This window comes from Acartia tonsa, chromosome 6 (assembly GCF_053477335.1).
Source record: "Acartia tonsa isolate MP-2025a chromosome 6, ASM5347733v1, whole genome shotgun sequence".
Lineage (NCBI taxonomy): Eukaryota > Metazoa > Arthropoda > Copepoda > Calanoida > Acartiidae > Acartia > Acartia tonsa.
Genome location: NC_137265.1, coordinates 5,447,208 through 5,464,664, shown reverse-complemented (window position 1 = coordinate 5,464,664; position 17,457 = coordinate 5,447,208). Strand labels below are relative to the sequence as shown.

At 41.6% G+C, this 17,457-nt stretch overlaps 1 protein-coding gene across 1 annotated transcript in view; it reads left to right on the top strand.

Annotated features, from left to right (window-relative positions):
* Positions 1-17,251, top strand: part of LOC145321601 (ionotropic receptor coreceptor Ir8a-like) — a 60,784-nt gene extending 43,533 nt beyond the window's left edge. The window contains exons 13-17 of the mRNA XM_080163043.1: positions 14,170-14,270; positions 14,800-14,850; positions 15,616-15,741; positions 16,326-16,426; positions 17,167-17,251. Coding sequence (XP_080019169.1) covers positions 14,170-14,270; positions 14,800-14,850; positions 15,616-15,741; positions 16,326-16,426; positions 17,167-17,251 — 464 coding nt within the window. The remainder of the gene's footprint in view (positions 1-14,169; positions 14,271-14,799; positions 14,851-15,615; positions 15,742-16,325; positions 16,427-17,166) is intronic.
* Positions 17,252-17,457: the final 206 nt, after the last annotated feature.

Below are 17,457 nucleotides of genomic sequence, written 5' to 3'. Positions count from 1 at the left end.
CAGGGATTTGAAACCATAAGAGCTTCAGGTAGAATTTGTTAATTTTATAAGGAAGAATGGTGTATAGGACGATTATATGTAGTTTTAAAAAGGCTTTAGCCAGCTAAGCATAAAACTTAATTATGATTAAACTGTTTTTAACCTATTTTTAAAACATATATCAAAAATATACTATGACACCAGTAGAATTAAACTGCAGAGCCTAAATTTGAATTAAGTCCCCAATAAACTTTTTTGAGGGGATTTAAAAATTAATTTTACTGTTGCTGTGGTCTTTTTTGATCAGAGCAAAAGGTTTTTTTTTATTTGGGTAAAATTCGTAGCTTTTACAGTGTTTTGCTTCATATATATAGTATTCTGGTATAGAGTAAAATTGGGCCTTTTGATTTCATCTAAATTAATTCATTAAAAACTTAATTCTTTACAATATATCAATGAATTAACTTTATCGTGCTTGTTTTCAATCACTTATTTAAAACACAAAAAAATTGGCTGTAAAGGGTTAAATAGTGAAAGATGACAACAAACGTTTATGCAATACAACAAATTTTTTTTTGTCACATATACAAATATGATAAAATATAAGATTATTCAAACTTATTTTTTTTAAATATTTTTAAAAAGCATGTATCTTTTATGTGTATTGTTTTCATTCTTTTCATTTTAATTTAATAAAAATTATTTAACTACATTGGAAATAAGTCACTTTGTGAAAACACTCTTTTTTGAATTGTAAAAAACTGAAATGAAACATGACTCCCTATTGGTTCAGACTTCAGAATAATATGTTTTATTTTAATGTTAAATTTCTTCTATATAAATTATTGTTTTAGAAAAAAATTATTTGCATCGAACAGAGTAGAGTTTTTATTATTGTATTGATATAATCTGAATCACATCAAATTGTTCTATAAGAAACAATTTAACCCCAAACTAAAAAATGCTTTTGCTTCCATCAAAATGATCACAGCAACATATAAAATTGATTTTTAAATCCCCCAAAAAAAGTTTATTCGGGACTTAATTCAAATTTGGGCTCTGCAGTCTGATTCTACTGGTGCCATAGTATATTTTTGATATATGATGAAAAAATAGGTTAAAAACAGTTTAATATATGTTTTAGTAATTTTTATGTGCCTTATTGTTGCATTTAACAATGTTTGATTAAACCAAATAATTTTCCTTTAAAGCCAAAGTTTCCAAAGATTTTTTACCGTAGAGAAAAATGATTTTTAAAAAGCAAATAAGATTACGTGGTTATAAATAACTGGAATTATGAACTAATTGATATTGTAATTTCAGGTCTTTGAAATAATTTCATCAATAAATCTATATTCAAACCTGCTGTTGAAACTTGATGGTTCCTGGTATTGGGGGTTTGTATGTTCGCCAACTGATCTCGTGAACTTCCCGCTAATTCGGAAGTCAAGCTCAACCAAAGTGTCATGGTTGAGACAACATTACTTTTTTAAAACTGTTTTCAAAACTTTCAATATCTGGAAAATAAAGACCATCTCTTTTCCTTGTTTTAATACTTGGGGCATGTTGATCGTATTTTTCTCTCTGCAACCATTTAAAATGCAATGATAAAATGGAAGGCTTAAAATCATTAACATTTATAAGAGGTAATCTTATCTTACTTAATTTCTTTTGGTCAATTGTATCTAGGCATAATATATTTTGTTTACTACTTATTACTTCTACATAAGATTGAAGTTTTTTAACTAGTCTACTATCTTGTATTAAAGTATGAATGTCAGAACGAATAGTCGGTAAAAGCATAATTCTATCTCCTATTATTCTGTGTTCAAGTAAATCGAACAAAGTTACAAGTGAGTTATCTGCTAAAATTTGTATCTGATTTTTTGTAAACCTCTTTGCCCAAAAAGAAGAAGCAATTAATGTTTTAAGCATTGTGTTTTTGTTTAATTCTAGATTTTTCAAAAATTGTACTGTTTTGTCAAAGTATATTTTGGTTGATCCTGGGTAGAGGAGTTTTAAAAATTAGCGATTTATTTGTAGTGACTTTACACCAAAATTGTTAAGTAGAAAATTGATGTCAACTTTGTAAAATTTTAGTAGTATACCCAGGGAAGAAGAGGGATATAGACGGGCATGGTTTAGGAGATGTAGTAGGCTTGGCATAAAAATTGAGATGCTTTGACTTTCGGGTTTTAAGATCTTTAAACCACCCTGCCAAAGATTAAGCTCAATTTGTTTAGATGCAACCTTGTATCTGTAGCTTATACCTTCATTCGATTTAGATGACCACAAGAATTTAGACATAACTTTCCATAGTATTTTAGTTTGACTACTATTAGGTGAATATACACGAAAAATATGAAAACACATGGAATTTAAAAGTGACATGCAAAGGTTTCTACGTTTTATTATACTATAGTTACTAAATAGTGGATACTGTTTTGCCTTCCTATCTAGTTTTTGGATTAGTTCATCATAAGTTAGTTTTGCTCCTTGTGCCATATCAAAAGAAATAATTATACCAAGGTGTTTAAAATAAGGTTGAACTTTTCCAATTATATCTAGGTTAGCAGGTTCAATACCATTAGTTAATATCTTAGTTTTGGTGAAGTTTACTTTTAATCCAGTTGTTTCTTCTAATTTTGAAAGCAAGGTAAAAACTTTTTCAACATCTGTGTTATTTTTGAAGCAATAAAATTTCCAAGAATCATCTGCAAAAGCCGCTGCAGGTATAATTTTTGAATTTACATGCAAAGAGATGGCTTTAAATAATTTACTGTCAAGGCATGACAAAAAATATGATGAACAATATCATACAAAGTTGCAGCTGAAGGACCACCTTGAGGCGTCCCTAAAATGATATCAATAAACTCAGACACACAGTTGTTAGCAATTGCTCTAAATCTACCCTTAGAAATTAAATTAATCCATGAATCAGCAAAGTTTCCACTAGGAAAGATATGCTTTAGTATTCTATGAAGCACTTCTGGTAAAACACGTCCAAAAGCACGTTGAATGTCAAATGAAACTAATTGTGCATTTATTTCGTGTTTTTTTATGTAGTTCATAGTAGCAGTCATTGAAACGCTTGCTGTGTGCATATGTCTTCCTGGTATAAAACCGTGTTGATCAGGGTGTACTATTTGGTCTAAATAAGGTTTAACTTTACAATTTAATGATTTAGAAGAAATCTTATACATAGTTTCCATCATGCAAATACCTCTCAGATTTTTTGCCAGTTTTGGATCAGATCCTTTTTTGTTGATAAAAACTATGTTGCGATCTTTTATACTTGAGAAAGGTGATTTATCAATGTCAATACAATGAATGTGGTTAAAGGCTCTAGTTGAAAAGTTAGGGACGAAATTAAAGAGAAATTCATAAAGAATTTTTGGTTCAGTGGAGATTCCTGGACAGCTATTGTTTGACATTGATTTTATCACATCTCTATACTCTTTAGTTGTACATAGAGGAGAAGAAAGTGTTATTATTTTGGGGTAAATTTCATCTAAGCTAATGTCAAATTCTGTTAATAATGTATCTAAAGAAGAGATAGTCTGGTAAGCCGAGCGTTCTCGGCCCACGGGGTAACGAGTTCGAGTTCAACGAGCCCTAGCCTTGAATTATTCTACCAAAATAAACTAGCAGGATTTAGTCATACAGAAATTATATATTTAACTGAATAATATTTACAAGCAATGTTTACTATATATATACAACAGATTATAACAATGGTTAGGTTTGAAGGGGGTGTGGGACGCTAGGGCTTAGCTCCCGGCGGTAGACAGGCTGTGGGGGCAGCGGTGGTAAAAGGGGAGGCAGCGCCTCCCGGTTATATAAGCGCGTGAGGGACGCGTGATAGTTGCATGTTTGAGTCCCCTCCCCACATTTAGGCAGGCCAGTTTGACCGCTAGATAGCGGGGTCAACATCGGTCATGAGATAGATGGTGATATAATAAGATTAGTGCAGTGGGTTTGTTATCATAAGTCACAGCGTAGCAACTCTTTAAACTGCCTGTCCGTCTGGTTGTCGTATTACCACAACCTCCCCTTCAAGGGTTGCGTGGCTCTCGAGCCACCAGGCCTTGAACCTGGGGATACGACAACCTATGTCTGCGCAGGACAGGCTCTTCCTGGGGCACAGCTCGATGGAGGACAGCTCTGGCTACACAGGCTCCACGGGACACTCGTTGCTCGGTCTGGCTGTGGTTGGATATCAGCATTGTCAGCTCCTGGTTGGCTTCTAGACGGGGGTTGGCGACGGCCAGGCCCCGGCGCTGGAAATTTTGCCTTGTCTGCAGGATTAGCTCTGCCTCAGCGGGTAGCTGGACACGGAGGCCTAGGCTAACTCTGGTGGTTCCCAAGGGGGGAATGACGATGGGTGAGGGCGCATAAAATTCCATGGGGGCGCCTGCTTGGTTCAGGTTGCTTGGCCTCCTAGCCCCCACACGGATAGGGATGGCTGTCATCAACAGGGGGCACATGTCTTCAGCTTCAGGGGCGGCCTCTTCCATTGCAACAGCTGCTTCTCCTCCTACAGGCTCGCTGCTGGCTGGCAGGTGCTCCATGTCTGTGTCAGGATTCCAGATGGCATCCCTGGGTGGCTCTGGAACTGGCGGCGGCGGCGGTGGTTCGTTGGGTTGCTCCTGCAGGTCCTCTTCTACTGGGTCACGATCTTGGCCGCTGGGCTGTGGGGCGGCTGCGGCCGGCTGGTGCACTGGGAACTGTCCTGGGTCGCCAGCTGCGGGCGCCGCCGCTCCAACCGGCAGCTCGGTGGCATCCTCGTCGCCGTCCACATCAACTTGGATGTCTGCTGGAATCTGGTGGGCAGTCACATCTCCAGTGTATTTGCGCAGTCGGCCTACATGCGCGGTAACCTCCGAGATCCTGGCGATTGGAGAGGCAGGTTTGATGACATAATGGACTTCTGTAGCTTTCCTCACTACCTTCCAGGGACCAGTCCATCTTTTGGTGATCTTGGCTGCCTTCCCTGGCACCAGGCGGGGGGCCAGGTACCAGACCAAATCTCCAACCTCATACTTGGCCGTGCCTTCGTAAGCTGCCGCGCTCCTCCGGATAGCTCCCTCCTCCTTCTGCTGGATGGCATCATACACTGCATAGTAACGTTGCAGGAGGGCTTAGACGTTGGCTGGAACCGAGGCATATTCTGTTTCTGGCAGCCGGAGCACCATGTCCACCGGAAGCTTGGCCTCTCTCCCAAAGTAGGCTAGGAACGGGGTCACGCCGGTAGATCTGCAGGCCTTGGTGTTGTAGGCGAAGGCAATGGCAGGCAAGTGGGGCTCCCAGTTGTTGTCGTCTCTGTCTAAGAACAGACGCATGCCGGTATTGAGCGTCCGATGGAACCTTTCCACTCGGTTGGACTGTGGGTTGTAGGGTGGTGGATGTGTCAGGCCAATCTCAAGCCTGGAGGCCAGTTCCTGGAATACCTGGCCGGTGAACTCCATCCCATTATCAGAGTGGATCTTCAGGGGGCATCCAAACGTGGCCAGGTGGCGGTGCAGCAGGGCTTCAGCCACCGTGAGGGTGCGCTTGTTGGGGATGGCGTAGAGGCTGACAAACCGGCTGAATCCATCTTGGCAGGTGAGGATGTAGCGGTTCCCATCTGGGGTCTCTGGCAGCGGCCCCACCAGGTCGATGAACAGGACTTGCTGTGGATACCCCTGGCGGGAGGGTACATGTATCCCTTGCTTCAACCTTTCCTTGGTAACCTTCTGGACACATTCAGGACAAGTCTGAACCATCAGGCGGACGTCACGGGCCAGGTTGGGCCACCAGAAGTGCATGGCCACACGGGCGATGGTCGCGTCCATCCCAAAGTGTCCGGCCATGGGGGTCCCATGGGCTAGAAAGAACGCGTCCTGCTGGAGGGCCGAAGGCAGCAGGTATCTTGTCCGCTCCCCTGTCAGGGTCTGGTCAGTGGTGGTGAGGCAGCCATGCTCGTCAAGTCCCAGGGCTGAGAAGCGGCTGGCGTACTGCTGCTCGTCTCGGTCCTTGCCGCGCAGCTCAGCCTTGGTTGGGGCTCTGCCATCAGCCACCCACTGGCGGACACGGAGCAGGAGGGGGTCTTGTGTCTGGGCTTCTAGTACTCTAGCTGGGTCCAGTCGGGCGGCAGGGGGCCGGCTGGCTGCGGACTCCCCTAGCTGGCAAAGGTTATGGAGATACTCAGCCTGCTCTGCTAATTCTTCGGCGCTGGCCGTTGGCATGTTGGCGTCCTCCCGGCGGCTGAGGGCGTCAGCGTTGGTGTTCTGGGTGCCAGGACGGTGGCAGACAGTAAAGTCTAGGGCCGCTAGCTCCTCTTGCCAGCGGGCCACCATTCCTGTGGATGTGTTCAGTGACTTCATCTGCAGCAAGGCTGAGGAATCAGTGTTGATCTGGAAGCTGCGGTAGGACAAGATGCCGTGGAATTTCCGGATTCCATACATAATGGCGGCCATCTCTCCCTTCCAGGACGGGTAGCGAGTCTCGGGGTCGGTTGTCTTGCGCCCCACGGCGGCAATCAGCCTCTCCTTGCCGTCCTGGCATTGACTCAGAATGGCAGAGATGGCGCGGCTGCTGAAATCTGTGGTGAGCTGGAATACCGCTGGCAAGTCAAACCTGGGCGGCGCTCGGATGGGGGCTTGACGGAACTTGTCCTTGAGCTGCAGCAGCTGGGCTTCCATCTCAGGTGTCCAGGTTAGGGTCTTGGCCGTCTTCTGCCGATTCATCTCGTAGGTGAGGTCGGCATACTCTGGGATGAACAGGCGGTAGTATCCAAAGAACCCCAGAAGCGCCAGCAAGTCTTTGGGGGTGCTGGGGGCCGGCCAGTCCAGGATGCGGTCAATATAATCCTCTTGCATGGCTATCCCCTCACGGCTGAGGGTGTGGCCCAGATAATCCACCTTGGCTCGGAACAGCTTAGTCTTGGCTGGCTTGAGGCGGATTCCTCCCCTGCGGTGGGCTTCCAAGACCTCTCGGAGCCTAGCCAGGTGAGCCCAGGTATCCTGGTGGAAGGTCAGGACGTCGTCAAGGTATGACTGGAGGTTGGCTGTGCCTAATGGGTTTAGGACCCCTGCAATAAATCTAGAATAGATGGATGGTGCCGTAGCCAGGCCAAAGGGCATCCTTTTCCATTGATACAAGCCTCTGGGGGTGGTGAAGGCGGTGCAGGGCCGGCTGTCCTCAGACACACGGATGGTGTAGTATGCGGCCACCGCGTCCAGGGCACTATAGACGCGGTGCCCTCCAGCTCGTTCTACCAGCTGCTGGATCCTGGGCAGAGGGTAGCTGTCCAGCTCCAGGCACTTGTTGAGGGCTCTGTAGTCGACGGCCCAGCGGGTGCTCCCGTCCTTCTTCTTGATGGGCACCAGGGGGCTGCTCCAGGCGGAGTCTGACGGCTCTATGACTCCCTCCTGTAGCCAGGTGTCCAATTGTTTCTCCAGTTCAGCCTCCTGCCGCGGGTTCAGATCCCTAAATCTCTGGCGGATCGGCTGGGTCCCTGGCTTGAGGCGCAGCTGCAGCTCGACTATATCGGTGCAGCCGGGGGTAGAGTTGGAGAAGACGTCCCTGTACTCGGATAGCATGGTCCAGACCTCCTTCTTGAGCAAGGGGTCCTTGCGCAGGAACTCGTTGTCTTCCATCTCAAGGGCCTCCCACAACTCTTGCATGTCTCGGGGCTCAGCAGGCTCTTGGAATGAGTGGAGACTCGGGGGAGGCTGATCAGAAACCTCTAAAATGTCAGGCTTGACCAGCTCCCCTGCCACTGGGAGGCCAGCGTCCAGCAGAAGGGGCGTCTCCCCTTCATTCACCACCAGTACTCGAAACACAGTGGCGGATCCAGGCCTGTGGGCATACAGGCCTTCTGGGATGACAAGATCCTCCCCAAACCTCTGTTCTGGGGCAGCTAGTTGGATGGCATCCTTGGTGCGGTGGCCTACTAGCTCAACAGGGACCGCCATGACACCGCGGCCAGGCAAGACCACTCGCTTGGCCGTGCGCAGTTGGGGTGGCTGGCCGTCAGTTGGAGTGACAGCGCTTAGCCTATACGTAGCTGGGGTGGGGCCAGCTTCGGCTCCGGGACCCACCGGCCGCGACTTGACAGGCTCGGCCTCGGGAGGGGCTGACGTGTCGGAGCCAGGTGTGGCTCCGAGGGCGTCCGGCCACGATTTGACGGGCTCGGCGCTGGGAGAGGCCAAAGTGCTGGGTCCAGCCTGGGCTCCGTGGGCGTCCGGCCGCGACTTGACGGGCTCGGCGCTAGGAGAGGCCGAGGCAGCGGAGCCAGGCATGGTTCCGGAGGCAGCCGGCCACGACTTGACGGGCACGGCGCCGGGAGAGGCTGATTCCTGGGAGTTGAGGGTGGCTCCGGGTACATCAGACCGGGACTTGACGGGTCTGGACTCGGCTTGGCTGGTGGACTGGCTGGAGGTCCCAGGTAGAGGGGGCCAGGTGGACACGGCTGGCCGTTGATAAAGGTGTCGGCGGAGAAGATTGGTTCTGGAGGGCTGGCAATCTCAGGGAACGTTGTTGGCAGGTTCTCCCGCGGCACCTTGGGCACTGGGGGCAACCCCATGGCTAGTAGGTTGGTCCCCCTATGGGCGTTGAGCGCAGCATCCACCCAGTGCGTGCCTTTCTCGACCACACGTGGCTGCTCTGGCAGCGGGCCTGGCAGAGGCCCCTCATAACTCAACTCTCTCTCGGCTGTCTCCCGGTCAATGGGGACGCCACGGAGTGGGATAAACTCCCCACGCACCCACAAGCAAGGTGGTTGCATGTCGAAACAGAGCCTAGTTCCGAACTCCTTGAGAAAATACCCTCCTAAGTTCAGAGGGTGTGAGAGGTTCCGGACCACAGTCACGTGGTAAAGATGGAGTATAAGAGTGTGTGAGACTGCCATATATAATTCTTTCAATTTTCCTATTACCTGGAGGGGTTGGCCTTCCTCGTTAGCAGTCAGGATTTGGGTGTTGTCCGGAATCAACATGCGTTGCACGCCCATTGCGTGCATGAGGTGTTCAGAAATTACAGCAGACCCTGGTACACGGTTGCCAGAATCGATCATGGCATCAACCTGTACATGCTGGGCAGGGTCAGGAGTAGGAAACCTCACCCTGATATGGCAGGGGAAGTGGAGGTCCTGCCCTTGAGACAAGGGGGCCTCCCGTTCGGCTGGGGTTGGCAGAAACTTCGGTGGTGGCCGAACCGCAGCTATGGTGGTATCTCTTACCATGGTGGCTTAGACTGTAGCTTCGAATCACTAGAGCTTATTAATTATCACTGGGTCAACAATTTTATATTTATTTTTATCACTTGGTTGACATTTATACACACTTATGTGTTGTTATCACTAGGAGCTCTAGGTGTGATTCTGGAAGCACTGGCAGCAGGGAATGTCCGTCCTGCAAGGTTCAGAGGGGTGACGGCGGTAGGGAATGACCCGTCCTACAGCGCCGCTGGTTCGAATCCCGAAAATGGCGGCAGGGAATGGCCCGTCCTACAGCGCCTCGGGTTCGAATCCTGGAGGGCAGCGGCAGGGAATGTCCCGTCCTGCCGTGCCTGTGGCTCAAAATCTGCTATCCGTCGCAGTGGTAGGGCTTACTTGTGTGCTGAAGCTTCGCAGCCACACATTGCCTTCTCAAGGAGACCAGCACCCAGCTGTCTGTCTCGTAGGTTTGGCCTGGGTGTCCTGGGGCTTGTCCCAGCTACACTAGCCAATTTAGACTCAGTTCTGTAGCCGTCTGAGCTAAATTATCCGATTACCGTGGCTGCGCACCTAGCGCTACTCCTACACGGTACGGAAAAAGCGTCTTAACTGGTGCTTTTAGCAGGCTAAATCTGCTTGCCGTAGGCCAGAGGCCCACATATTGCGTTCAAAATGATGGAAATTCGACCTAAAAAGGCCGTCTCGCGGGTCAGTTGGCTTCTCAGTTGGCGGCTGATTGTCCCCTTACTTGCCAAAGGGTCCAATCAGAGGTAGAATAGGCTAGTTTCTGTAAGGCTTGATTGAAACACGCTGACACCAAGTTCTGGTAAGCCGAGCGTTCTCGGCCCACGGGGTAACGAGTTCGAGTTCAACGAGCCCTAGCCTTGAATTATTCTACCAAAATAAACTAGCAGGATTTAGTCATACAGAAATTATATATTTAACTGAATAATATTTACAAGCAATGTTTACTATATATATACAACAGATTATAACAATGGTTAGGTTTGAAGGGGGTGTGGGACGCTAGGGCTTAGCTCCCGGCGGTAGACAGGCTGTGGGGGCAGCGGTGGTAAAAGGGGAGGCAGCGCCTCCCGGTTATATAAGCGCGTGAGGGACGCGTGATAGTTGCATGTTTGAGTCCCCTCCCCACATTTAGGCAGGCCAGTTTGACCGCTAGATAGCGGGGTCAACATCGGTCATGAGATAGATGGTGATATAATAAGATTAGTGCAGTGGGTTTGTTATCATAAGTCACAGCGTAGCAACTCTGTAAACTGCCTGTCCGTCTGGTTGTCGTATTACCACAATAGGAACATTAGAAGGTGCAACTATGTCTGCATGCATTTTACTTAAATGTTTTACAATGGTTAGTGGATCATTTGTTAGTACATTATCAATAATTAAGTTATGCTCATTTTTAGTTTTTCTACGACAATGACTGAAGGTGTAAGAGTTATTATTGCCATCTAATATCAAACCTCTTAAGAAAGCAGTTTCTGCTCTTATAAAGGATAAGTTTCTAAAAAATTCTTGCTGTTGGCTAATCAAAATTTTGATTTCATCAATTTTTTTAAGGTTTTTATATTTATCTAGATCTGCATAGAGCTTTGAAATTTCTTTGTCAAAATCTTGTGTTTTGTTAAAAGAATTAAACTTCAGTTTTGAGAAAAATTTATCATGATGAATTTTTAGGTGTTTAAGTAAAGCAAAAAGTACTGATAAATCTTTATATTCTGGTTTGTTAAATGAGAAATCTATGTCTACATTTTACTTATTTTTAGAGTAAAATTCGAATTCTTTTCTTGTACTTTCGTCTGCATTGTCAAATAGAAAAGTAGCTGTTTCTTTTTTCATAAGCTCTATGAAATCAGGGATTTTAAAAAGATGTTTTTGCCAGCTGGGGGGGTTATAGACATACTTTTTTTGTACACCAACAGTAAGGGTTTTATGATCAGAGAAGGAGTTATATTTAAAGCTTAAGTGATTGAGGTTAGTATTGTTAGAAAAGCAGTAATCAATAACAGACATGCTTGTAGATCTTTCCCCCCTCCCCCTCCACGTGCAATCAGTTTGCATGTTCAGTTTTTTAGCAACATCAAATAAATTGTATTTATCTACAAAGTTTAGTAAGGCACGTGCTTTAGTTCTATGCTCTGGTCTAGTAAAACTAATATTCATATCACCTATAAGTGTAAAATTGGTAATATTTCTTTTTAAAAGAAAATTGTCTATTTTTCTTAGGATTTGAATTGTAGATTCTGTATCACAAGGCAAATAAACAGTAATAATTTCAAATTCAGATCCTTTAGAAATAACTTTAGCATACATAGCATGAGCAGAGGAGATGACATGAATATTTGTTTTATCAAAAGATATACTTTTGTCACAAAACATGAAAATCCCTGCCTTTGGTTTAGGTGAACATGTTTCACCCACATAATCCATATTTGGAGGAAGTTTTAATTGTTTGTGATCAGCATCTAATTTAGTCTCTAAACATATGTATAAAGATGGAATATATTTAGCACTAGATACTAGTTCTCTAATTTTGGTGGGAACGCCTTTCATTTTATTTTTGCTCCTTGAATGAATGCCTAACCCCATAACATTAGCACAAACAATGTTAAATTTTGCCATAATTTCTTATTGAGAGATATGGCGCCCTCAAAATCTATCGTATATAGACCCTTAGTTCAATTTACTATAAAGAATAGAGAAGCCTTGAACTGTGGCAAGTAGTGTGAATATGATAATACCAAAGCCCAAATATCGGACTATAATACACAAGTTTAGTATAATGTAAATAAAGGAAACAATATTGTGTTCATACAAAACAGGAACAGTGCGATATTAAACATTACAATATTAATTTGAGATTTTTATGTTAATATTTACTTCTTAGTAGATAATACATTATTTACCTTTTGTGTTTTGTATGAACACTTTCATGACGCATTTATAGGATTAAATAATCAAATAAAACAAGGATGACAACATCCATAAAAGCGAAGCTCTGAAATGAAAGAACAAACAAACATTAACGCTTGTAGAAAGTCAGAACTGAAGAAATATTAAGTCTATACAAAATTGTAAGTACATTTGTTGCATAGCTGATTAAATACCAATTACTGTTTAAGGAAATACTGACGTTTTTAGAACTTGATTATTGAGATGCTTCGCTTATAAAATTGTACCTTGTTGTAATAGGAATCAGTATTAAAAAATAGATGAATGGGTTAATTTTAGCATACAAAAATTTGTTGTCAAAAAGTAAAAAAAAAGAAAAACAAAAAACAAAAAAACAGCATGTTTTAATTGAATGTATGGACTTTCTTGTAACGAATATAGAGTTGCTACGATTTCTAAGTTGTACCTAACTGTTAAAGGAGTTAGCATGCAATGTTTGGAATAGATATGACAATTCTAACCTGTTTAAATTTTTGAAAGAGCTAACTCTTATGAACGTACGGACGGACGGACAGACCCTAATTATAGAAAAGCTTTGTCTTTAGAAACTAATGGCAGGAAAATAATATGGTGCATAGCAAAGCTTTATCAAGAAATACGTTTAATAGATTTATCTAACATTTTCATAAGAAATTAAAGGTTTTGTTGTGAGAAAAAAGAGAGGAAAACAGGACAGCATAGGTGGCACAATAAGGGTTATTTGGTTGTGCATAATTGAGGTCAGATTTGTGGTTGGTGTTACAGGGAGGTTGTCTAGTGCATGATTTGGTGGTATTGAGGTTGGATAATCATGCATATCTGTACCCTCCGACCTGTAACTCTGTTCTGGTGTGCAGGAACCTGGAAAGGAAGGCCTAGTGCCCTTAGCTAAGGGTGTATTAGGCCTAGAATCTTGAAGTGTGTGTGTTTGCGGTGAGGGTTGTCTGTCTGTGTCCGGCTGTTCAGTCTCGTTCTTATCTCTATCATTGGGCGGAGGTGGCAATTTGTCATACTTGTGATATGACAGATTTTGTTTTCTTCTATGCCTCCGTCTACGCCGCTTAGATTTGTTAGGAGTACTTAATGTATATTCTGTACTTTCATTAGATGTTGAATGTGCAAGTTGAGGTGCATTACTGCCTAGGTTGTGCTTTGCTATAGCAACTCCTGCTTTTCGGCATTCAGGATTGTAAAAATAGATGTTAGCAGCATTAGTTTTAGTTTTTATCACTGTTTTCACTAATCTAGGTCCACCAAAGGCGTAGCCAATAGAGGTGATGCTAGTGTTTTTAAAAGATTTTAGGCCGTGTGCCGAGCTGCCTACATCATATAAGAATGGAGTTAGAGTGTCACTATCAAGTGTTACAGGCTCTGAGGGAAGATCATATCTTATGTTAAAATATCTGGTTGTCATTGTAAACTCGGCTTCTTGTTCTATAATGATATGTCTTAAGTGTGTGTTTTCGAGCTTCAACTGTTCCAGCTCTGCAGACAAACTGCTCGCCATTTTTATGTAGATTTGTTAGGGATCTCTTTTGCAAATAACTGTTAATGTATGGGGGAATGATATGCGTTGAATGTAGAAAGGGTTGGGTGTGAATGTTGGATGAGGGAATGCGGGAATATCAAGTTGACCGGGTTAGAAAGTATTAAATTACAAGCTAAATGTATCATATAGATGTATTTGAGTTTTTAAATTAACTGTTTTTTGTTGTAAAATAAGCACTTTTTACTTATGTTTTTGAAAAATTATTGTTCACTAATTAGCTTTTGTATATTAATGTTCACGTTTGGTCATTTTCTTGTTATTTTAAGTGTAGTATAGTCCTAAAGTGGGCTCTAGGAGCTAAGATATGTCACAAGAATATTATCATGTCTTTACAGGGGGAAAGACAAATTCACACTGATTATTATTTCACCATTACATGCCTTACTGGAATTACCTGAAAATTTTTGTCATGTTCATTTTTAGTGGCGTTTTCAAGGGGGGGGGCAAGGAGGGGATGTTAACGTTGATTAAATTTTAATTTCTTTATATTCAGCGGCTGGCCTTACATTCTACACCGACGCTTACATGGGATCAGTTATTTCACCTCCTATCAATTTTGATGTCAAGAAGGCTAATGACGGTCAACTGATGCAGGTATACGCATTATTTAATTACGCATTAACAGGCAAATATTATTTTATAGAAAAAAGTAAAAAAATCGAAATAAATTAAGTCGAAACTCAAGCAAATGTTTTCAAAAATAGGAGCAGTAGGGTACCCCTCCCATAACTAATAACTCTATAACAATCTATGTATATTGTTCGACTAAGTCTGATAAGGTTGGCATATATATATTTTTTGTATGTGGTTGCATTTATTACATAAGTAAAATTATTTCCAGTATGGCTTCGAAACCGATATGTATCCGCTGGCTTAGATCCGATTCTCAGTCATTCTGAAAAATCATGTATAGCATTACAGACAATTTTCCTAGAATATTAAAATAAGGTTTCTAACATTAATACCTGTTTGTTAGGCCGGGACTTGGGCCCTTGGGGCTAACACAACTGCTTTTGTTAATATATTTTTTATTTTAATATCCGCGAAAGATGTCTATAATACGATGCGATAAATAACTATTATGAAATCCTTAACTTAATTAGACAAAATTGTTGTATTATAGATTGGAAAGTGGAATAAGCAAATGATGTTTCAACCCAGTCCTGAATTTATGGTAAGATATACAGGAATAGGACAATGGAATCATAAATTATAATATCCATAATTATAATGTCTAAACAAACATTATTACCCTATAAATATTGAGGGATCTAATTTATTTATTGATGAATATGCCATTGTCCTATCCCTTTATGATAATTCTTCATATTAAGAAACTAAATTAAAGGGCCAATAAAAAAACTCCTTTGTCATCCACTGTTGTAGGAAAGGTGTAAGGTTCGAGTCCTTCTCTTACTGTGATAAGATGGAGTATATCCCAAATAATCAAAAACATGATTACTTATTCTGTAGATTAAAATTATTGCTTGAAATATTTAAAGATGGCTGGTTTGAACCAATCAAAATTTAATAAAGTACTTCGAAGTTTTTAAGCCAACACATGAGAAAACGCGTGTTTATAAAACTATGGGAATTAGTATATAATATACACTTTAATTTACCCTCCTTCGCTGTGACTTACAAAAAGTGTTTTTGTCATTTATAGATTTGTTGTCTAAAATTTCTTTCTATGGAACCTAATAATAGTGTCTAACTTTTTATCTTTGTGACGTAACAAAAATCGAAGGATGAGAGGGGAGGTGGAAAAGAGATGGATTTTTGTTACGTCACAAAGATAAAAAGTTAGACACTATTACTAGGTTCTTTCTATAAGAAAGAAAATGAACATTAGTGTCTGAATTGATCAATGTACTTTAATTTCCTGCCTGCAGTCAAATTACCATGAAACAAGTAACTAAATACATATATTAATTTCCAGGTAGAGAATGCAACCAGATTTTTCAAAGTTGGATTTGTGTTGGGCAAACCTTGGGCCTGGATTGAGAAAGCAGATCCCGCAAAACAAACTGATCCAAATTACATTGACAAAAAGGAGAAAAATAAGGTAGGAATCAACTATACTAATTTTTGGATAATCAAATGTTAAATCAAATTAAAACTTTTACATAACTAACTTTTGCGCTGGACAATATAACAGTTTTACTTTGTAATGGCGGCTGTGCCCCCAGCCTCTTAAAGCTTCTTTAAATTGTAAATATAATAGATAAGAACCTAATTGAGACTTTAAAAATGAAGATTACCTGAAAGGAACTTATCAGTTTAATGGTTAACGAGATCTTGAAAAACAGAGTGACTCAGATGATAACAATTACAATATAATGACAATATTGTTTAGTAGCAGGCAATAACAAAACTTATTTAACAATTATGTTTTTTATCAAAACAAAATTGTAGCTTTTCGTTTGTTTGTTTATTACTTTAGATCAGATCAGGTTAGGTTATAAAGGGTACTTTGTAGTTTAGCCGAAAAAGGTCACTGCAGGTATAATAGGCCTCCCGCAGGGGTTAGACATAGGGAGAGAAAAAAAACCACATCCCTAACTTTCTATTTTATTCAAAAATAGGGGAGACAGGTTCACTACTCGACAGGAACTTTGTGGTAAAGCACCAAACCATTTCGTTACTCAGGGTTTGACCGGATATACTCTGGACCTGTTAGCTGAACTATCCAAGAGCATGAAGTTTGACTACGAGGTTGTAGTTGCCACTGGTAATGCATATGGATCCAGGTAATACATCAGAATTTTAATTCAATTCTAAGCCTAATCCTTACATAAGAGACACAGGGTGTCTATCTGTCCGTTTCTTAAGATCTCATTACTGGTAATGTAAATAGATCTAGGTAATATACAGTCAGAATAGGTACCCTAGTGTTTAATAATTTTTATCTACATCTAATCCTTACATAAAAGGAACATGATTTTTGATTATCTGTCTTAGCTCCTAATAACCAATGGGCCGTTATGGTTCTTCAAGGGAAAGTGTCTTACTATTTTAAGTAGGATACCTTCATCTTCTCAAGAATAATCGTTCTGAAAAAAAAAACACTAAAAAGTATTACTTACTTTTTCTTTTTAAAACTAAATTAAGAGGGTTAATCTTGCTAGCCAGTGAATTGATTATGTTGTGCTTTTTACCTACAGGTCAAATCGTGGTTTAAAGCTATTTTAAAAGTTATTTATTTTTAAACTAGAGGGTACGCCCCCAGCATCTAGGTACTCTGTATTCGATGGGGCATAAAAGGGCTATAAGACTTCAATCTGAAAATAAAATAGCCTATGGGAAGCTTATCTAAAATAAAGGCCCCAATCGGTTCAGTAGTTATTGAGATCTTCAACTTCAGACAAAAAATCTTGTTGTTTTACATAGAAAAATATGAAGGGGGGGAACCCTCTCAACCTTTAGGGGCGAAGCCGCCAATATAAAGAATTCTTAATATTTATTTGAATATTATTGTGTATATTGTTAGGAATAGTAAAGGAGAATGGGATGGCATCATGGGAGACCTCATTAATGGTCGTATTGATATCTCTCTAGGAAAAACAAATAAATAAACAAACAATCAACATACAATAATATCAATAAGAGATATGTAATCTAAAGAAAAATATCTTGCCTACAGTTTTTAATTTGTTATTTGTTTTCTTCATAGTTGCGTTGTACTAATTTATTTTTTAATGTATTTAAATAATCATAATTTAGACTTTTTATACAGCAAATAAACATGTTTTAACCCATTAAAACGACATTAGGAACAGAA